Genomic DNA, 21,112 nt, shown 5'->3' on the forward strand with positions numbered 1-21,112 from the left:
TTATTAAATCACCAGTATCTACATAGCTTCAAATGTTCAGTTGCATCAAGTATTCCATCATTTTTACCTTTTTGAAGAATAACCTTCTGAGGTGTTACTGTTTGAACAAGGATCTCCTATAGACTTGGTGGGGAAAGCGCTCTTCGTTTCTCTTTTATATGCTTCCCCTCCCCAATTGCTCTTTCCTCTGTCTTCCTCTAAATTTTTGTCTTATTTTGTTAGAGCACATTCTCAGGTAGCTTTCTGAGAAAAGATGTGTGGGGGATTAGGAGGATAGCACCAAAACTTAAATTTGATCCATTGTTGAAATTAACATGAGACTTAAGTTCAGACCAAAGTGAAAGTTCACCATCATGTAATGAACTTCTAGGGTGTAAGAATAAATCCTAAATTTTATTTAATAAGTTCTTAAAATTTATTCTATGGGGATCAGTAATGATGAATATTATACATGATTTTGTAGTTATTTTTCTTCTGAATCTTCAGTTGACAAAGGAATGTTCTTGCATTGAATTGCCTCTTAAGATGTGAAGAATTCTCAAATAGAACTTTTTAAAAATGACTAGGCTTAAGTGGAATTAAATACCTAAATCTAGATATTAAAGTATTTTATTTAATGTTATGATTGCTTCTATACCAGTTAGCTTTAGAATTAATGGTGCAATCTGTTCTACTTTTATTAGGCTGAACCATACTAACTTGATTGCCCCCTTTCTTGGTAGGTCAATAGTGGTCAAATAGCAGTTTCATATTGTTGAACTTAATGTGTTGTTAACCATCTGTTCACTTCAAAATGGATATGATCTTCCTAATGTACAAAAAGGGTATTAACAGTCCGTTTTCATGTCCTAGTACTTCAAAAATGCGTTGTTTTCATACTTAAAAGTTTTAACATTCATAATCATAAACTGTAGTGTTTTACTTTTACAGTAATTTACATTTCTGCTGTTAGAATTTCAGTTATATAAAGCGCTAAGGATATTTTCACCAATCCCAAATCTTAAGCTTGATTCTAAGTTTTCTCCATTGCCAGCTTCAATTTAGATTTCTCAGGTCTTTTGAAGTCCGTTAACCTCTTGTCCATTTCTTTTCTACCTTACTTTATGTTGTTACTGTGTGTTCTCTGCCATTCTTCATTTTTTATAGGTTTTGGTTTTATCCCTTAAAACATACCGTTAGTCGGGGCGCCTGGGTAGCTCAGTGGGTTAAAGCCTCTGCCTTCGGCTCAGGTCATGATCCCAGGGTCCTGGGATCGAGCCCCGCATCAGGCTGTCCGCTCCGCGGAGAGCCTGCTTCTTCCTCTCTCTTTCTACCTGCCTCTCTGCCTACTTGTGATCTCTGTCTGTCAAATAAATAAATAAAATCTTTAAAAAAAAAAAAATACCGTTAGTCATTTTTATCAGGTTTTAAGAAGAAGGAAAAGTGTTTTTGTTTAGCCAGCTAGCCGTCTTTACTCAGAAGTCTATGAGTTAACTTTTTATTTTGTCTTTAAAAATACGAAAGTGTGGGGCACCTGGGTAGCTCAGTCGTTAAGCATCTGAGCCTTTGGCTCAGGTCATGATCCCAGGGCCCTGAGATTGAGCCCCACATCGGGCTCTCCACTCGGCAGGAAGCCTGCTTCTCCTCCCTTTCCAACTCTCCCTGCTTGAGTCTCTCTTCCTGTCAAATAAATTTTTTAAAAAATCTTAAAATAAAAATAAAAATACTAAAGTGGTTTTTTTAATCTATTATAAAAAGCTCGTGTTTTTCTAGTAGCAGTAATAGAAATTGGGTTATGAATTTTATATTGCAACCGTTGAATTCTCAATGGAAATGCTCACAAATACACAATTACATGAAAAAAATCATTAAATCTTACTAAATCAGAAGGAATTGCAATGAAATACTTTAAAAAAATTGTCTTTGGATAATGGAGTTTTAAACAGTTTCATCTTTGTACTTTTTTGATTTTTTCCAAATACTCTTCAGGAAGCATGGATTTCTTCTATAATTGAAGGGTGTTTTTCTTTAAAGATTGATTTGTATGCCTGAATGATAGATACATCATTAATACTGGTGACTAACTTAAAACTAATTATTAAACAATTACATTTATCCAAAGAAAGTATTTTGTTTTTATATTAGGTTTACTTTCCATTTAAATTTCTACACATAGATATTTGTTGAAGTATTTTTTAATAGCAATAGAGAGTAATTTTATAATCTTAAATAAGTTAAGAAAATTATTCATAGTACTGCTACCTGAAGATAACTTACAGTTAAACTTTGTTGTATAGCTTTTCATGATTTGTCTGCATTATGTTTATATGGAAAAGTGGTAAAATTTAGATTGTTCATGGGGTTTTTTTGGTAAGGATTTTATTTATTTGACAGAGAGAGATCACAAGCAGGCAGAGAGGCAGGCAGAGAGAGAGGAAGGGAAGCAGGCTCCCTGCTGAGCAGAGAGCCCAATGATGCGGGACTCGATCCCAGGATCCTGAGACCATGACTCGAGCCGAAGGCAGAGGTTTAACCCACTGAGCCATCCAGGCACCCTGTTCATGGTTCTTTAAAAATTTTATTTATTTACTTGACAGAGAGAGAGAGACAGAGAGAGGGAACACAAGCAGGAGGAGTGGGAGAGGGAGAACCAGGCTTCCCGATGAACAGGGAGCTGATGCTGAGCTCGATCCCAGGACCCTGGGATCATGACGTGAGCCGAAGGCAGACACTTGACAATTCAGCCGCCCAGGCACCCTATGATTGTTCATGTTTCATTGTAACCTTTTTTTCCCCCATGTAATGTCACATCAACATAGAATCTTCATACCACATAATGTCTTCCTATGTTAATAAAAATAGGTGTTCTGTTCATATTTTTTATTTCAATTTAGTTGTATAATTCACTTTTCTGTTAGGGACACTTGTTAAAATAGCCACTTATATCTTACTGCGTTCTATATATCATTGTGTGAAAGATATTTAAATAAAAATAATAGACTAGAAATTTCTTGAAATTTTTACATACTCTTTAAATACTTAGAAAAGCCATTTTGGTTGAGTAAAACTTGTTGTTTGCATCCATTATCTTTTTAAAACTTACTTGTCAAACTGTCAGAATATTTAGATTTGTTGTTACCCAAATCCTTTTTTCGTCTCAGGTCATGCTAAATGTGTAGAAGTTGTGAAAACTTTTAATTTACCATTACTGATGCTTGGGGGAGGTGGATACACAATTCGTAATGTTGCTCGGTGTTGGACTTACGAGACTGCAGTTGCCCTTGATTGTGAGATTCCGAATGGTAAGTAGTCATATTGTGCTGTCTGTATGGTACGAAACTGTCAGTGTATACAAATGGACAGGTGAATGATTAGAGTAGATTCCAAACTATGTAAGTAGGAGAGCTGTCACTCTTGAAAGTTTTCTTAGGGACTGTTTCACAGCTTGAATCTGGATTTTGTGCGTGGGTTTGTGTGAAATTGAGCTTTTAATATGTTGCTTTATTTCATTGTTTTTAATAGAATTGCCATATAATGATTACTTTGAGTATTTTGGCCCGGACTTCAAACTGCATATTAGTCCTTCAAACATGACAAACCAGAACACTCCAGAATATATGGAAAAGATAAAGTAAGAGATCATTGAATTGATTTGATAAACTTTTTATTTTTATTTTTACATATCAGATATTTCCTTTGTCTTTTTCAAAAGCATTTGAAACCGTAAGATCACTGGTTATTTTTTTCTGAGATAATGAAAATGTATGTGCTTCATAGCTCAAAAATACTTCCATTTTCTTTTAAAATGGATTTTTAAATTTCAAAGGGCACTGTAAATTGTATACTTTCTTGCCTTACTTGAAAGTGAAATTTTCCTTTTCAAAACATTTGGTAAACTTTATCTCCAAGAGCAAAGTGTTTAGAGGGCTATTGTACACACCAAGTTTGTGTCCTCTCTCTGTGACACAACTAGGTCTGTGATATTTGTAGGTTAATTTGCCGTTAGGCTTATATTTTCTCATCATTGAAATGAGGGATGAAATAGTACCTATGTTGAAAATTTTGAGTATTAGGTGAGTTAATGATAGTCTGTGAAGTATCTTGCCTTTATGTTATTATTTTAACTCAAAGGTTAAGTCAGATAAACGATGAAATTTTTGCTTAATGTTTCCTCTTACGTTTAAGAGAAACTTGAAAAATGAATTTTGTCTAACAAATTTGCATATGTAATTTAGACAGCGTTTATTTGAAAATTTACGCATGTTACCTCATGCACCTGGCGTCCAGATGCAAGCTATTCCAGAAGATGCTGTTCATGAAGACAGTGGAGATGAAGATGGAGAGGATCCAGACAAGAGAATTTCTAGTAAGATAATGCCTTGATGTGTACTGTTACATTCTTCTGATTTGTTAAAAATGGCACTACAAATTAAGGTTTTGTTGGTCCAAGAACTTCACTATGGGTCGTGTTCCATGAGGACACTATTATTGTTGTCCTTTTTTCCCATTTTTAATCTTACATAATTTGACTTTTTTTTGTTTTGTTTTTTTGTTAAGAGAGAGAGCACAAGCAGGGGGAGCTGTAGGCAGAGGAAGAGGGAGAAGCAGACTCCTCACAGAGCAGGGAGCCTAATGCGGGGTTCAGTCCCAGGACCCTGGTATCATGACCTGATCCAGAGACGGACACTTAACCCACTGAGCCACCCAGGCACCCCTCTTGTATCTTAAAGCCTCATTTGAGTGTCAGTGTTTTTAGTTCATGTGACTCTATATATACAATCAAGGAGCACCTAGGTTCCTCAGTTGGTTAAGCGTCTGACTCTTGATAATGGCTCAGGTCATGATTACCGGGTCATGAGATCGAGCCCCGCATTAGACCCTGCACTGGTATTCGGGAATGAATTGGAAAATTATGCCATTTATCCAATGAGAATGAGTTCAGTAACATTAAGCACCTTCTGTTTGATTCTCTTGTCTCTCATTCCACTTAATATTGGTTGCTAGAGTTGTAGCATAATATGGTATATGTTGTGGTGTAGACCTTCTAACATACTTGGTATTAATGATATTTTTAATGTTACTGTCTACATCTCCTTTTAGCTCTGAAATAAATGGTCATTCTTTATATAAAGATAGTATCCCCCCCCCTCCTATTAGTAAAACATAGTTTTTCCCTCCAAATTTTTTTTGGTGAGCTCCCCAAGTGCTTTTCCTGTTTCTTTGAATTACTTCTTCCTAGATCAAATCTAAATTTTCGTTTATTGAACAAACCATGCATTCAGTTCTAATCTTAGGATTATTAAGCATCTGTTACCCTGTACTTTTAGATGTGGAAATTGGTTGGTACATTTGTATATGAATGTGTTCCAGCAATTACAGAACCTGTGACTGACTGCCTTGTCAACTTTCATTAACATTTCTATATAATCAGTTAGAGCGTCCGACAAACGAATAGCTTGTGATGAAGAGTTCTCAGACTCTGAGGACGAAGGAGAAGGAGGCCGTAGAAATGTGGCTGATCATAAGAAGGGAGCAAAGAAAGCTCGAATTGAAGAAGACAAGAAAGAAACAGAGGACAAAAAAGCAGGTCAGATTTATTTTTCTGTAAAAGTATTTTAATTGTAAGTTTTTAAAATGAGCTTCACTGCAATTTTTTAATGAAATCCTGGAGTCAGTTGTGCAAGTATTAAAGGGTGATTATGACTTTTTTCCATGTGGTAAAGGGGCTTACCTTACCTGCTCTGTTAATGTTACTAGTCACATTTGCTCTTACAGTATAGAAAACTTACTGGCTCTTGCTGACACAGGCATAGAACAGCAGACGTCACACTGTGGTACAGATTGGGTAAAGACAAAGTGGTTACACATCCATTTGTAGTCTGAGCAGAGCAGAAATTCTAAGATAGTTTGTAACTACCTAACGTTTATTTGACAGGAATAAGACATAAGAAAAGAGTTATCCTTAGACCAGTTTCAACATGGTGAAAAAGCTGAGAGAGAGTAGGCTTTGCTCAGAAGTTTTGATGAAAACATAAAAACTCTGAGGAAAGACAGGAGGATGGAAGCTGGGTTGGGGGGGGGGTATAATACTTTGATGCCATAACTTAAAAATGTTGGTAGCTTATCTTTTGACGAAATGATGCCTTAGGCAGTAAATTTACTACCAGAATCTCTTATCTCAGTTCCCAGAGTACTTACACATACCTTGGTCATTTTATTTAACATATATTATAATGCCTCAAAATAGGATCTTATGTACTTCCATGCTAGGTTGAGCGGCTCGTGGTTAGGGAACACAGTAACTTAAATATGTTCTTAATATTGGTGCGTTCCTTGACGGAATGGATACCAGATACCTGATACCTGTATACAAGTAATGGTGATAAACTTGAGTTTTAGTTGACTGTTAATTTTGACCCTGTTGCATGTGGAAAACTGATAGGCCAGCATTCTTTTCCTTATATCTGTCAACACTGAAGTTTCATGAGTAAGCTGGCTGTCATGTTCTTTTTTTTTTTTACTAGAGAGGTTAGATTCCCCAGCACATCTGACACTTGCAGTTCGGTTCTTTTACTCGTGATTCACTCCTCTGTAGGCTACCTACCATTCTCTAACTTTTAAAACTCTAACTTTGAATGTATCACAATGATGGCTCCAGTCTGCTCTTAACGTACCGACTGACATCCAGAAATTCCACTTACGTTTGAGGTAAGGAGGGCTTAGCTTTAGCTGTATTGTTTTTCTAGTATTTTTCAATCTTTCACCATCAGTACATACTGTTGTCATTTGTGAAGTTTCTTCTCATTTTAAAAATTTTTAGCTTTTTTGTGCTTTTTTCCCCTCAAATGGGAAAGCACCTTCACTAGGGTGCTTCTTGTCTTCATTGCGCTTCTAGCGCTTCTTTTGATTTGGCTTAATGACCTTGTAGTGGATTAATCTCTTAGTAACTTTTACTGCTGATAATGATAATTTTTAAAAATTTGTTTTATGATGGGGTGCTTCTTATAAGGTCTTCCATTTGTTTTAAATTGCCTTGTCTTACATAAAGAAATATTACTACAGAAAACTTTTAAAATCTGTAAATCAAAACCTATTGGGGCTGTTTCTTTTTTCTTCCTCCATTTCTCAGTTCCATTTTGGTACTTTGAATTACTAAGTTTACATATCCCAAGTTAAGGCAGTAGTCCAAAAAAAGTCATAGTATCCTTATTGTCACACACGTTTGTATTGTCAGAGCAGTCCCCTGAAATGTCTGTGTAGCATGTGTAATAACAGTGTTTTATAATCAAGTATCTTTATTGTCAGGTCATTGCTTTAGAACTTTGGTTCATATGCTGCTTTGAAGAAATTCAGCACACGTGGGCTAATTTGTTTTAATAGTCTTGAGTTTGTAGTGTTCATATTACTATTTTATTGATTTTTATTAGAATTAAAAGTTTCAGGACATAAGTGAGGGTTAGAAGTGAATGGTGGAAGCAGTGGGATTTAGCCTCTACTGTGCCTCTGAGCTCATCTTCCCTACTTCTCCTGTCTCCTCACGGCACGGCATTCCCAGTGGCTTTCAGCTCTTCCTCCTAATCTGTTAGTTCTGTCTTGGGGTGCCTGGCTGGTCCAGTCTCTGTTGAGCGTCTGCCTTTGGCTTAGGTCATGATTCCAGGATCTCCCCTGCCTCTCTCCCTCTCTCTTTCTCTCTCATGAATAAGTAAATAAAATCTTTAAAAAAAATTCAGTCTTGCCTCAAAGTCCTTTTAAGTTTTCCTTTTCTGTTCAGGATGCTTAATCCCTTTTCCCACCCAAAAGCTCTTCATTTTTAGGACACCTCTCAGATGTCTCTCTCCGTAATAGCCTTTCCCAGCCTCCCTCCGTGCTGTGCCTATGTCTGTAGGCTGAACTTCCCCACAACACAAGCCCAGCTGTAATACTGCAGTCTGAGTGAAACAGAATTTCAAAAGGGCAGGACCTCGGTTGTTACATTGACCCTTGAACCTAGCAAAGCTTCTGTAGTTACTGAATTCATGAATACTGTTTATATATGACAGCTTTTTATATTGTAAGGAAAGTATATTTTTAAAATGTATATATTTTGTATTTTAAAATAGGCTTTAAACTCTTCCCAATTTTTGTTTTTAGATGTTAAGGAAGAAGATAAATCTAAGGACAGTAGTGGTGAAAAAACAGATACCAAAGGGTAAATTATATTCCTTATAGTGATTTTTATATACTATAAAAATAATACATTTACTTTGGGTGTATATTTTGGGAAGTGCTGGACTGAACTTGCTTGAGAGCATCAGTAAGTTGTATGTGGCGCTCTAAATTTTCGTCCATATTTGTGGGTAAGGTAATATATGCCATCTTAACCATCCAGTTTATTTGTTCATCTATTACTTACGTAGTTTGCCTTAAAAAACGATAAAGACTATAATAATACTGTATAACTCAACATAAATTAGTTTGTACTCCTGTACGTAAAGTATTTGAGACCTTTTGCTAGTAACTTCATGTGATCTTTTCATGGTTCTTTTAATTTCCATATATGAATTTTTTTAGTGTTGGGAGGTAGATAAATTTAAACATGGGGCTAGCATAACACAATTCATAATGCAGTTATGTTTAGCAAAATCATAATTGAGTTTTTTATAATCATAAAGCATAGAAATACTTGACCACGTATAATTTTGTGCCAGCCTTTATAGGATAACTTGGAATCGATTCTAAAAATCACTGGAAAGATTAAGGGAGTCAGTACCCCAAAAACAAGGCATTATCATGTGTTTCTGGGCATGACCCTATAGAACCCTAATATTCTATGTTGCCTCTTTTAACAGAGCCAAATCAGAACAGCTCAGCAACCCTTGAATTTGAGTGTCTCACCAATTTCAGAAACCATAAAAGAGAAAATATTGGGAAGAAAAATTTTTTCTTTTTGAAGACTTCCGGCTTCATTTTATACTACTTTGGCATGGACTGTATTTATTTTCAAAATGGCTTTGTTTTTGTTTTTGTTTTTCTTGGCAAGTTTTATTGTGAGTTTTCTAATTATGAAGCAAAATTTCTTTTCTCCACCATGCTTTATGTGATAGTATTTAAAATTGATGTGAGTTATTATGTCAAAAACTGATCTATTAAAGAAGTAATTGGCCTTTCTGAGCTGATTTTTTCCATCTTTTGTAATTATCTTTATTAAAAAATTGTACTTGGATTGTCTTTTGTCTGTTTATTACAACATGAAATCCTTTTTGGGGGGCTAATACCATGACTTTCTGTACAATTAGAATACATTAGGAGTGAAAGATAACTGATTACAACTTCAAGGTTATCCATTTACTGTTCAGGAAAAAGTATTTTACAGTACTTATTTCTTAATGCAATAGAAGTTCTGCTGTCTTGGTTTTTATAGTTTGGCCAGTCACCAGTGAAGATTGGCACCTCTTTATAGTAATTTATCTCTAAATTAATAATATTAGCTATGCGATTGAAATCAGGAATTATATTTGAGCTGAACCAAAGATTCCCAAAAACTGGAAATGAAAATTCTGAATTGAAAGAAGAAATCCTAATCGGAGAGGGAAACGGTCTTCCATACTGAGCAATATGTGACTTCGTTGCCATCCTCACTATGTACGAAGTAGAAAAGGAATTGTATGGTTGTGTTTGACCAGAATTTTCCTGTATTCGTATTAACTCTGTCTAAAATAAAACCTATTTAGACAAAACCTGGTCCTTTTACTGCATTTTGCATAGCATTCAGGTTCCACTATTGCACACAAGTTTCCAAACCAAGGAAATAAGCAGTTTATTTTTCCGTTTATTGAGTATTTGTTCATTTTAATGCCTTGGATATCCAACTGAAGGTAATGAAAGAACGCCTGCAGCCACAGCCTGCATCCTTGGGGTAGGGAGCAGACAAGTGGGTAATTTATACTTACTCTACGATATGCAACAGAAAAAATAACGTTTTAGGAACTCGTCAAAATGAGTGAAATTACCTTTTTGCCAGACCTAAAGTGATTGTTTTGAAATAAAAATCATAAAATTCTAGAAGACGATGTTGGAATATGTTTCTCTGTAAGCCCCTGTGTTGAGAAATACTTTAGACATTCACAGAAGCACCCAGTTTAGGTAATGGACAGCCATGGACCAATTCAGATTTAACACTTTTCTTCACTTTTGCCATAATATCTTCAAGTGTTGTTTTTTTTTTTCCTTTAAATATATACCAGTATGAAACATCTTGATACACTTTGCCACTTAACTCCCCTTTCCCACTTTGCAGAAGTAACTTTCTCTGAAGTTCGTGGATATTTTATCCATGCTTTTACTCTTGCTGCAAATCCAGCATCTGAGCCTTGATGACATTAGGTATTAACTCAGTCCTTTATTAAGGGACTAAGGTAATGTGTTTAGTGTTCCTGAAACACAGAAAGTATCACATACATACACTTCTGTAACTTGGTTCTTATATTGTGATCTACACCATTGAGCAAATGGTAGTTCATTTTAGCTGCTGTGTATTACTGTTCTATTGTAAAGACACATCAAACATCTGTTTCCTGTAATGAACCTCCTTGGGCATGTTTACCTTTTTGTTTTCCTATTTACAAACAGCATTATATATAACTGAAGCTTTAAGAGAATTGTGAAACATGCACATTCAGCCAAAGTGACTTGGTACAACCTCCAAACAACTGTGGAAAGACCAAAGGCTCTGTTTACAATAGCAGTAACAATTTCTAGAAATGAAAGTGTGGAGAAGTTCTGGTGTTTAATGAGAAAAGTCAGAATAACTAGGTAAATATCTGTACATTTGGAAATTAATGGATAAATACTTCAGATTGGGGAGAGAAGAAAAGGGGGTTATTCCTAAAGGAGTGTTGGGATGATGGTTAGTCCAATGGGAAAAGTTTCCTACCTTCCACTAGAAAAATAGAAATTGGAAAGAAAATGAGACCCTAAGTACTAGAAACTGTTTAAGAGACTTAAAAGAGGAATTGGAGTAGAGAAAATCTGACTCCAAACTACGGGAGAAGCAATACATTTGACAAAAAAATTGAGGCTAACAAAATAACTCAAGTTGAGCGAAATGACATGGCAGGTGGCAGTGTGCAGAATTACAACTTGGCCACCGTTGAAAAGGCTAATATCTGAAACTAGTAGAGAAAGACGGGAAAAGTGCATGAAGGATGTGAGTACTGGGAAAGAAAAAATAAACAGTTATTATATACAGAAAGATCCTGGGGCGCCTGGGTGGCGCAGTGCCGTAAGCCTCTGCTTCCAGCTCAGGTCATGATCCCAGGGTCCTGGGATTGAGCCACGTGTCTGGCTCTGCTCAGCAGGGAGCCTGCTTCCTCCTCTGCCTACTTGTGATCTCTGTCTCAAATAAAATCTTTAAATACAGAAAGAGCTTAAACCACTTAAGAAATGCAAATTAAAATCTATGAAGGAAATTTTTTGACCTTTTCTTTTTTTTGAACCTATTGTAAATTTGAAAAATGTTGGCGAGAGGATGAGGAAATTCTCATACACTGTAGTAGAGAGAGAGTCACTATAAGCTAGAATGACTTAATTTAACATCCTTTATCAAAATTACAAGTAAATCTGGAGTGCCCTGGGTGGCACAGTCAGTTAAGTGACTGACTCTAGGTTTTGGCTCAGGTCATGATCTCAGGGTTGTGAGACGGAGCCCTGTGCTCTGCCTTTCCCCCTGCTCTTGCTCATGCATACATTTTTTTAAAAAATTAAAAATCTGATTCAAAATTCCATTTCGAGAAATACACTGGTGCAACTGACTTTCAGAAGTCATTATGCAACATTGTTTGAAATAAAAAGATTTAAAGGACTTAAATGTAGAGGAGGAGTTGAGGGATAAGTTACAAAAGAATACAGCCATAGCAAGTATAAGAAGTACACACTACTATGGAAAGATCTCAAAAATCGACCATTAGAAGAAAGAAGGAGGAGGTGGAATACGTGCCATACTATCTTTTTTGAGTGTAAAAAGAAAAAGATAAAATTGATGGTAATATCTAGCAAAGATGATCTGAAATGGAGCCCCAGAGCATTGGCTGCTTCCATGACGATTTGAACGTTGCACCAAGTGAACATTACACAAAAATGATTAAAAAACACAAGCAGGTACTTTCTAGGCAAAAGGATAGAAATTTTTACACAACCTTACAGCTTCCTTTTCCTGTCTCAAATCATCTTTTGTAATGACTTGCAGATTCATACAGTTCAGTTGCGGGGACAGTAAGGACCATCTTAGTTTAATTTCTTTGAAGAAGGAAGGTGTGCCATGTGGCTAAAAGCCATCGAGCCTAAGGCATTGAGCCCAAGATGAGGTTATATAAACCATCTGGGAGAATCATGTTCCTGATCAGGGTGGAGTAGCTATCAACTATCACTAGCATTTCTTTTTTAAAATATGCACTTTGAAAACCAAGACTTCAACTCAGGGAAAAACAAGACAAAAACGGTCCTTTAATTTAATGACGATGTTGCTTTGTTCTTAATTTTTCACATTTCCTCATGACATAGGTGAGTGCCTGTTCCAAGTCAGCATTGGTACTGTTTAAGTACTAATAAGTACTATAATATAATTAATCTTTGTCCTTCTACTAAAGCCACTAGCATTCTGTCAATAGAGGAGAGTTTTTGAAGTTCTTGCATTGAAGTAATTTATCTGCAACTTCTGGTTCCAGTGCCTTCAGTAAAAATCTTCCTGAAGCTTCTCTGTTCTCTGGGATTCATAACATTTCTTAACTTATATGGTGATATAAATGACATAGGTTTTCAAGGTTTCAGATAAAAACTTTGATTTGTGTGCTATCACGAGTAGTGCATTTCAAAGTGTACGATCTCTTTTTCTTCACCATAACATTGAGTTGACTAACCTCTCTGTGCCTCCATTCCTAATTAATTTAAATGAGGAGGATGATAGGCATTCTTATGTCATAGGGTTATTGCAAGGATTGAGTTGATACATACTTAATGTTCAACAAGTGTTGTCTGCTGCTGTTAAGAAAGCCTGGCTAGCTCAGTCCATAGAGCATGTGATTTGGTTTCAGGTCATGAGTTCGAGCCCCATGTTGGATGTAAAGATTAAAGAAATACGGGAATCAATAAATGTTAGCTGCTATTGTTACCATGTCAGGTAAAGAGTGATAGATGGGGCCGAAAAGATTCAGGAGAGTGTTAGATCTTCAGGTATTTATTTATTTATTCATTTATTTTAAAAAGATTTTATTTATTTCAGAGAGATTGGGGGGGGGGGGGCAGAGAGAGAGAAGGAGAAGCAGTCTCCTAGCTGAGCAGGGAGCCAGATGCAGGACTCCATCCCAGGACTGAGCTGAAAGGCAGACACCCAACCAACCGAGCCACCCAGCTGCCCTTCAGGTAGTCTTTAAACATCACATGGGTTGCCTTTGAGCCTTTTGGTGCAGTCTGATGCTTTTTAAACCTCCTAGGTCATGGTAAATAGAGAATCTTTTGAGAACTGATTTTAGCAAGAAAGATAGTAAGATTTGGCAAAATTAGGAAGATTTTAATGCCCCTGCAATTTACTTAAGGATAATATGTCAAGCACAATTGCTGTGAATGGGTTATAGACAAAAATAGGACTTACGTTGTTATTGGCTCTTCACATGAGTAGCAATGTTGATGTGAAGAGATGATGCTCTGGAGAGTCACAGTATTTAAAACTGCGGGACAATTGCTGCATTTCCTCACCTCACCACAAGATGGCACATTTCCATTGTTCAAACGCTCTTCTCTTTGTGCATTTTCTCCTGTAATCACTTGGTCCATTTAACAAGCAAAGTAACACATATTAACAGACTTTTGTATGCAGTATTGGAGTCAATATTATTTGAATTAAGCTACAATTTGGTGTAGTCATTTGGACTTTTCTTTAAGTAAAACAATTATAACACTAATTCCTGAACTTTCTGTCCATAACACACAAAAGAATGTATTTGGTAGTAAATCATGACTTCTCTCGTAAAAACGAGGACAGAAATGAATATTAGAAGAAGAAGAATTTTCTATTTTTCATGGGGGTTTAATCATTTAATATACACAATAGAAAAGGAGAATTGAAATTTATTTGTAGGAAATGTAGCCTAGTACAGTGAAGGAAATACGCAGGGGACGGGGCACTGGATTCTTGTTCTACAACTTCTGCTCTAAACTGTGTACCTAACGTCTTTGATCTTTGGTACTTTACAGAGTTATGATTAGGATCATTAACAAATTCTGGTGGAAATCAACATTTCAAGGGTGACCTCCAATCAGGTGGTCTATACTTATACACCTCCAATCGGGTGGTCTATACTTATTATTGGCTGATGTATAGGCAAGTATAGATAGGCATTCTCAAGTTAAAAGAGGAAACGTCAGAATTCCTTGGGCTTAACAGATACCAGCGAAATGTCACGATGGCCTGGTAAACAATAAACTGAATGATTTAAAGAGACAAGAATTTATCCCTTTGCCTTTTTAAACTGTACTTATGCTGTGTTTTAGGTAGGAAAGACTTCAAAAATCCCATTCTGCAGGATAGCAGGAAAATTCAAACTTTCTTGCCTTTGACTAGGTTGCAAGAGAGGTTGAGACGCTCACAGATACTGCTGTGTGCTCCAGTGGTGGCCAGCAGCCCTCTAGATGCAAGAATGGGAGCGTTCTCCGAGTATTTCCGGAGTCAGCCTCTTCTAACCTCTAACTGCTAACTCCTCAGATCACCATAGGACTTGCCTCAAGTGGAAATACAGTATTTTTCCTGGAAAAGGCTTTCTCTACAATCCATAGTCCAAACCATTATTAGCTCCTCTCCTCCCTATCCATCCAATGCAAATAAAACTTCTTTCTGGTGAAGTAAAAGAGGAAGGTGATATGTCCAGGCACATTTGTTTGTATAGTTTAATATTGACATGCAATAGACTTAGGTGTGATTTTTGTGCTATTCACGTCAGTGGTGAATACCCTTTTAAGATCTGTTTGAAAATCAAATTAACATAAATCTTTAAGTAAATGGTAAGGCATTGGGCTTTCTGAATGCCCATTCTACCATCCTTCTCCCATTAATTATAACATGATTAAAGTAAGGAGGGATTGCCTAGTAAAAAAAAAAAAAAAAAGAAGAGAACGTTTAAAAAAAAATACAGGACTAGCAGATGTAAGGAGCAGCCACTACCCCTACCACTGAGAGAACCCATAGAAGAGCCACCTCCCCTACTCAAGACTCTGAAGAGGGTACATTGATGGCTCACCGGATGGCAGAGAAGTCACTGGGGTACTGCGTAGTGGGGCTTCCCGGAAATCCGCCCTCCGACGCTTGCCAGAAATCCTCCCTGTAAGTGGGAGCGAAAACTACTCATAGAAAGTTGTCTTGTGGAGGGCACTCAGCCATAAAACTGCTCGAGCTGCCTAGCTAGATACAGGTGAAACGACTAGCTGCTGGGTGCTGCTGATCATACACTACGGGGGCCAAGTGCTAGAGAGCTGACTGGTGATTCAGGAGCCAAGAGCTAGAAGAGTTGCCCAGGCTCTGGCCGTGAGGTGCTGGAGAAGCCCTGCACCTGCAAAGACCCGCTAAGAGCGCATCAGAACCAGAAAAGCCACGGCACCCTCTGGCGCCCTCTACTGACAGAGTTTAGTATTGCGCCAAGTGGCAGAAGAGAAATATCTAAAAAGATTGAATTCTCACACTGCAGTGCATCCGTATGTTTGGAGCTGAGAGGCAAATACGCTGATAACTGCCTGTTCCTCTTTCCAGAGGACTCTTTGGTGTTAGCTGTTGTGTGCCGTGGAGTAGGAAATCATCAACCGTTATTTGTGGACTCAGGTTGCCCAACGAGTCACTTTGGCCTTGCCCTCCATTCCTTAGAAGTAAATCCATTTCTTTTTTTGTTTTTTGGATTTTTTCCCTGCACGACTACCAAGCATCTTTCAGCCACTCTCACCCCCACTTGGTTTCCTCTTTGCTGCCTTTTGAACCGTTGCTGGCCATTGCCTAATAGGATTCCTGTGTCTAGCAGTATTTGAGTATGAGTGAAGGTTAAAATAATGAAACTGTCTAGTCTTGGGGTTATGAGCACTAGGAGGATAAACTTGTTGAACTTAACTTAGAGAACATTGGGAACTCTAGAACAACACTTGTTTTAGACACTTGCTGGAATCAGATGACACTGGAGCAGATTGTGTCTACTTAAGCTTGATGAAACTAGATAAGGTAGTATAAAGGTTCCCACTGAAACTGGGATCCATCGTTTACTATCTTTGTGACTTTGGACAAGTTTTCTAAACTCTCTGAGCCTCAGTTTCCTCCTCTATAAAATGGGTATAATATCAATTTCAGATGGATATAAAGATTAAACGAGATATGACTCTATCTGTGGTCCTTCCCAAAGCTTTCCTAGTATATCAAAAAGGAACAAAAATAAATCCAGAAGGGGAATGTAAGAGGATACTATAGCAGAGAAGAGAAATGATCATTTTTGGAAAGTTACAGAAGAGTAGTAACTGAAACCTTCTCTTGCAAGGGTGAAAGCCAGGAAGCAGTCAGTTCCCTGCCAGAACTTCCAAAAGGCTTAGAATGGGAGGCATCATGAACGCTGCAGTGCGGATTAGAGGTGAAAATGGGAAGATTGGTTGATGTCTTTAAGAGAAGTGATTAGATCCCTAGATTACCTTTCTCTGCCCTGAGAAGCCTGGCAGGCACCCCTCCCCCACCCCAATTAGCAGAGGTTTGCCCTCCACAGAAATTGAACCAGATTGGTTCTGGGCTCAGAAACACAGGAGGTGAGGTGACATATTGAGAAAATGAAAGCCTTCATACCAAACTGAGACCCTACTGAGTACAAATCTCTTTGAGGACTCATAATTATTTTTTTAAGATTTTATTTTTAAGTAATCTCTACACTCAGTGTGGGTCTTGAACCCACAACACTGAGATCAGGTGTCCTGTACTTCACTGACTGAGCCAGCCAGGTGCCCCATGAAGTCATAATTCTGGAGTTCATTGAGCTTCACGGGTTTGTAGATTCATATATTCATCAAATTTGGGAATTATTTGGAGAGATTAATAAAACGGACAGACTTTTACCTAAGCTAAGAAAAAGAAAGGACATGCAAATAACTAACATCAGCAGTGGAAGTGGAGATATTACTACCAACCTTACAGAAATAAAGCGATATAAGAGACGACATGAAGAATTGTGGGCCAGCAATTAGAGAAGCTAGATGAAATGGAGAAATTCTTAGAAATACACAAATTGCCAAATGACTCAAAAAGAAACAGAAAAGTCTCAATAGACCTAGAACAATTGAAGTTCTTTAATAAAACCTTCCAACAAAGAAAAGTCCAGGACCAGATGGCGTCCCTGGTGAATTCTATCCATTATTTAAAGGGTTAACGCCAATCCTCAAACTCTTCCAAAATTGTAGGTGAGGAAAGAACACTTCCTAAATCATTTGATGAGGCCAATCTTTTCCTGATACCAAAGCCAGATGAAGATGCCCCAAGGAAAAAACTATAGACCAGCTTCTCTTATGTAAATATGACACCTTACTCAGACATAAAAAGAATGAAATACTGATACATACTACAGCACAGACAAACCTTGAAAACATTACACTATGTTAAAGAAGCCAGAGACAAAAAGTCACCTGTTTTATGACTGCATTTATATAAAATATTCAGAACAGGTCAATTCTTCTTTTTTTTTTTTTAAGATTTTATTTATTTATTTGAGAGAGAGAGACCTAGAGCAGGAGCAGGGTGGGCGTGGGGGTTAGGAAGAGCAGAGGGAGAAGAAGTAGCCAACTCCCCAGCTCAAGGCTCAATCCCAGGACCCTGAGATCATGACCTGAGCTGAAGGTAGATGCTTAACTGACTGAGGGGCCCACGTGCCCCATTTTCACATTACTTATTATTAATACTTAAATTCTATCCTATAGATCAGAACAAAATTTGGCAATTAAGGTTAATCTGTGATTTCTGGATTCACTTAGTTTTTCAATAGTATACCAATGTAGAGATTCATTGTTGCTAGAATATACTTTTAAAAATTAAATATATCCTGATTTGGAAACTCGCACTTCTTGTCATAGGCTAAAATAACCTTGTCTCCAAACACTTTCCAGGTACAAAAATAAATAACAAAACTATACGTGGGATTTGAAGACAAGAGTTAGTGAATGGAGATATGAAGGTCTTTTTTTTTTTTTTAAGATTTTATTTATTTATTTGACAGAGAGAGAGATCACAAGTAGGCAGAGAGAGAGGGGGGAAGCAGACTCCCTGCTGAGCGGAAAGCCCAATATGGGGCTCGATCCCAGGACCCTGAGATGGTGACCTGAGCCACCGAGGTGCCCCAGATATGAAGAGACTTTGAAAGCAAGTTGCAAGGTTTTGATGACAACATTTTGACTGTTCTGTATCATGGTCCCCAGAGATACTGGCTCCCGGGTGCCTTAAATATACAGGGAAAACACAGCTGAGGAGAAGGAAAAGCCTCGTCCCTTTTCCTTCTTTGATCAGAAGCACGAAGACTAACGAATCTTCTTGTGTCATGCTCTCCGAGAGAGGATGGTGCTTGTAAATATGAAGAACGTGTGAAACTGTAAATTTTCATGTGGTTTTAAGCCTGATTTTAAAAAACTGTTGGCAAACATGATAAAATTACTTCCAAGATGTTCATTGGAGTGGTTTATAATACAACCTAAATAGTCATTCTTGTAAATTTCTGTAAGAAACTATAGTTTATTAATTCACTGGAATACTTATTATCTCATCAAAATGATGATCTAAACCTGTATTCTTGACATGGAAATATGTTTAGAGATATTAATTAGTGAGTGGGGAAGCAGGTTACATAACAAATACATAATGTCACTACATTTTTGTTCAAGTGATAAATACACAGGTACAGAGGACAAAAGTCAAAATATTAACAGTGGTTGTTTTTGTATGATGGGATTAATGTGATTTTTAAAAATTTTTTTTTATTTTTTTATTAACATATAATGTATTATTAGCCTCAGGGGTACAGGTCTGTGAATCGCCAGGTTTACACACTTCACAGCACTCACCATAGCACATACCCTCCCCAATGTCCATAATGTGATTTTTAATTTCTTCTGTTTATTTCTATTTTTGAACTTATCTACAATGAAAATATATATTAGTTTGATAAAATAGTTTCTTAAAACAACTCACTGACCACAAAATGTGATTAATTTCACTTTCTATCACTGAAATATTGTTAACATTTTCTAGCTTTCAGATAATGGGGGGAAAGCTAGAGGTAAAAAAAATCCCCACAGAGAAGCAAACTTTGAGATTCACTTTGTTTTGTTTTCAGTAGAACCTTTTTTTTTTTTTTAAAGATTTTATTTATTTATTTGACAGAGAGAAAGATCACAAGGAGGCAGGGGTCAGGGGGGAGCCTGATGCGGGGTTTGATCCCAGGACCCTGAGATCATGACTTGAGCTGAAGGCAGAGGCTTAACCCACTGAGCCACCCAGGCACCCCTTCAACTAGAATCTTAAGAAATAACAAAAGAACATGTACGAAAGCCCGAACCTGTTGTTGAGCCAGCGTGGTGAAGGCTTGCCACAGAACAAAGGGACCTGCGCTTTGGGGAGGCTGCAGACCAGACTCCAGGGGTGCCCTCCAGTTAGCTGATCTGAATTTCATTTAGACAAGTTGAAAATCCGTAACAAAGCCCAGGATCCACATTTAAGCGCGTGTCTCTCTTAGTCGGTTCTGCACACTCTAGTTCCATGGCATCTTGGCACTTGATAAAACAAGAAAAATGCCCCACGCTCCAACAGTTTGGGGAAGCCTTTAAATGTCGACAAATTTATTTTCAGGAGCTCCTGCACAGAGTATGGAAGGCGAAGTTGTGCTTGGTGATCTCTGAACAGGTATCATGTTCACAGGTCTTTTACCAGTCAGTGCCCTCTGAGATTCCTTGTGGGGGAAAAAAAAGTGTCCTGTGGTCAATAAAGTAGAGAAATATGTGTCAGTGGGCTTGATAGCTTCTCATGTAAATCTTTCTTCTTCATTTCCTGTATTCAATCCACTAACATTCATTTGTTTCTCCCTTCACAGTCTTTTTCAAATGTGTCCATTTAAAATCATATACTAACATTGAGCTTCTATTAAATATGAGCATTTTGGGGCACCTGGGTGCTTCAGTGGGTTAAAGCCTCTGCCTTCAGCTCAAGTCATGATCTCGGGGTCCTGGGACCGAGCCCTGCATTGGGCTCTCTGCTCAGTGGGGAGCCTGCTTCCCCCGCCCCCTGCCTCTCTCTCTGCCTCTCTGCCTACTTGCAATCTCTCTCTCTCTTTCTGTCAAATAAATAAATAAAATCTTAAAAAAAAATACTAGGCATTTAATATGGTGAGCACTGTGTATTACATAAGACTGATGAATCATAGACCTGTACCTCTGAAACAAATAATACATTATATGTTAATTTAAAAAATACTAAGCATTTAAAGAGCTTTATAATTAAGTTCTTAAAACAATTACAAATGCTAATTTCACATCTGTTTTCTAAGTGGAGAAACGGAGGTGTAGAGAGATTGGGTCCAGGGGCTCCTAAGGGACTGAGTTTTGCTTCAAGTCCTTGAAGCACCAGCTTTACCCACAAGCACGTTTCAGTTCCACTTCAGTGACCTTTCTCCTTTTCCCCATGGACAACAGCAACAGTGTGTCTTCCTTCCCTCCAGTCTCTTTTGATCCTCCCAGCCCTGTCCTGTCCCTGCTTCCGGGCTAATTTCTCTCACACACTTGTATCCCAAAGATCAAGGGCCCCAAGAACTTGGCAGGGGAGGGAGCTGTGAGTGTTCAGTGACGTCACAGAATTCACCTGTGCGAAAACTTTTTCTGCTGCCCTTAAAAGTGTCAAGGAAAAAAAGAAGGTTATAAATTATCGAAAAAAGGTGAGATAGTTCTAACTTCAAGAGTTATCTGGAGAGGGGCAGAGTATGGAGAACGGATGAGCTAAGGGCCCAGCTCTCGCCTGATTTCCTCCCTCTGTTGTCCCCTACACACAAGGAGAGGTGGGTCCTTCTCCAACGCAGAGGAGACTGAATCTGGGAAACCTACCAACAATCCATGGTGG

At 37.7% G+C, this 21,112-nt stretch overlaps 1 protein-coding gene across 2 annotated transcripts in view; it reads left to right on the forward strand.

Annotated features, from left to right (window-relative positions):
* HDAC2 (histone deacetylase 2) overlaps positions 1–9,695 on the forward strand; it is a 30,307-nt gene extending 20,612 nt beyond the window's left edge. For both annotated transcript variants that reach the window (XM_032338781.1, XM_032338782.1), the window contains exons 9-14: positions 3,141–3,281; positions 3,502–3,610; positions 4,215–4,345; positions 5,411–5,566; positions 8,110–8,167; positions 8,808–9,695. In XM_032338781.1, coding sequence (XP_032194672.1) covers positions 3,141–3,281; positions 3,502–3,610; positions 4,215–4,345; positions 5,411–5,566; positions 8,110–8,167; positions 8,808–8,838 — 626 coding nt within the window. In that variant the 3' untranslated portion in view covers positions 8,839–9,695. The remainder of the gene's footprint in view (positions 1–3,140; positions 3,282–3,501; positions 3,611–4,214; positions 4,346–5,410; positions 5,567–8,109; positions 8,168–8,807) is intronic.
* The last annotated feature ends 11,417 nt before the right edge of the window (positions 9,696–21,112 follow it).

This window comes from Mustela erminea, chromosome 4, assembly GCF_009829155.1.
Source record: "Mustela erminea isolate mMusErm1 chromosome 4, mMusErm1.Pri, whole genome shotgun sequence".
In the NCBI taxonomy this organism is placed as follows: domain Eukaryota; kingdom Metazoa; phylum Chordata; class Mammalia; order Carnivora; family Mustelidae; genus Mustela; species Mustela erminea.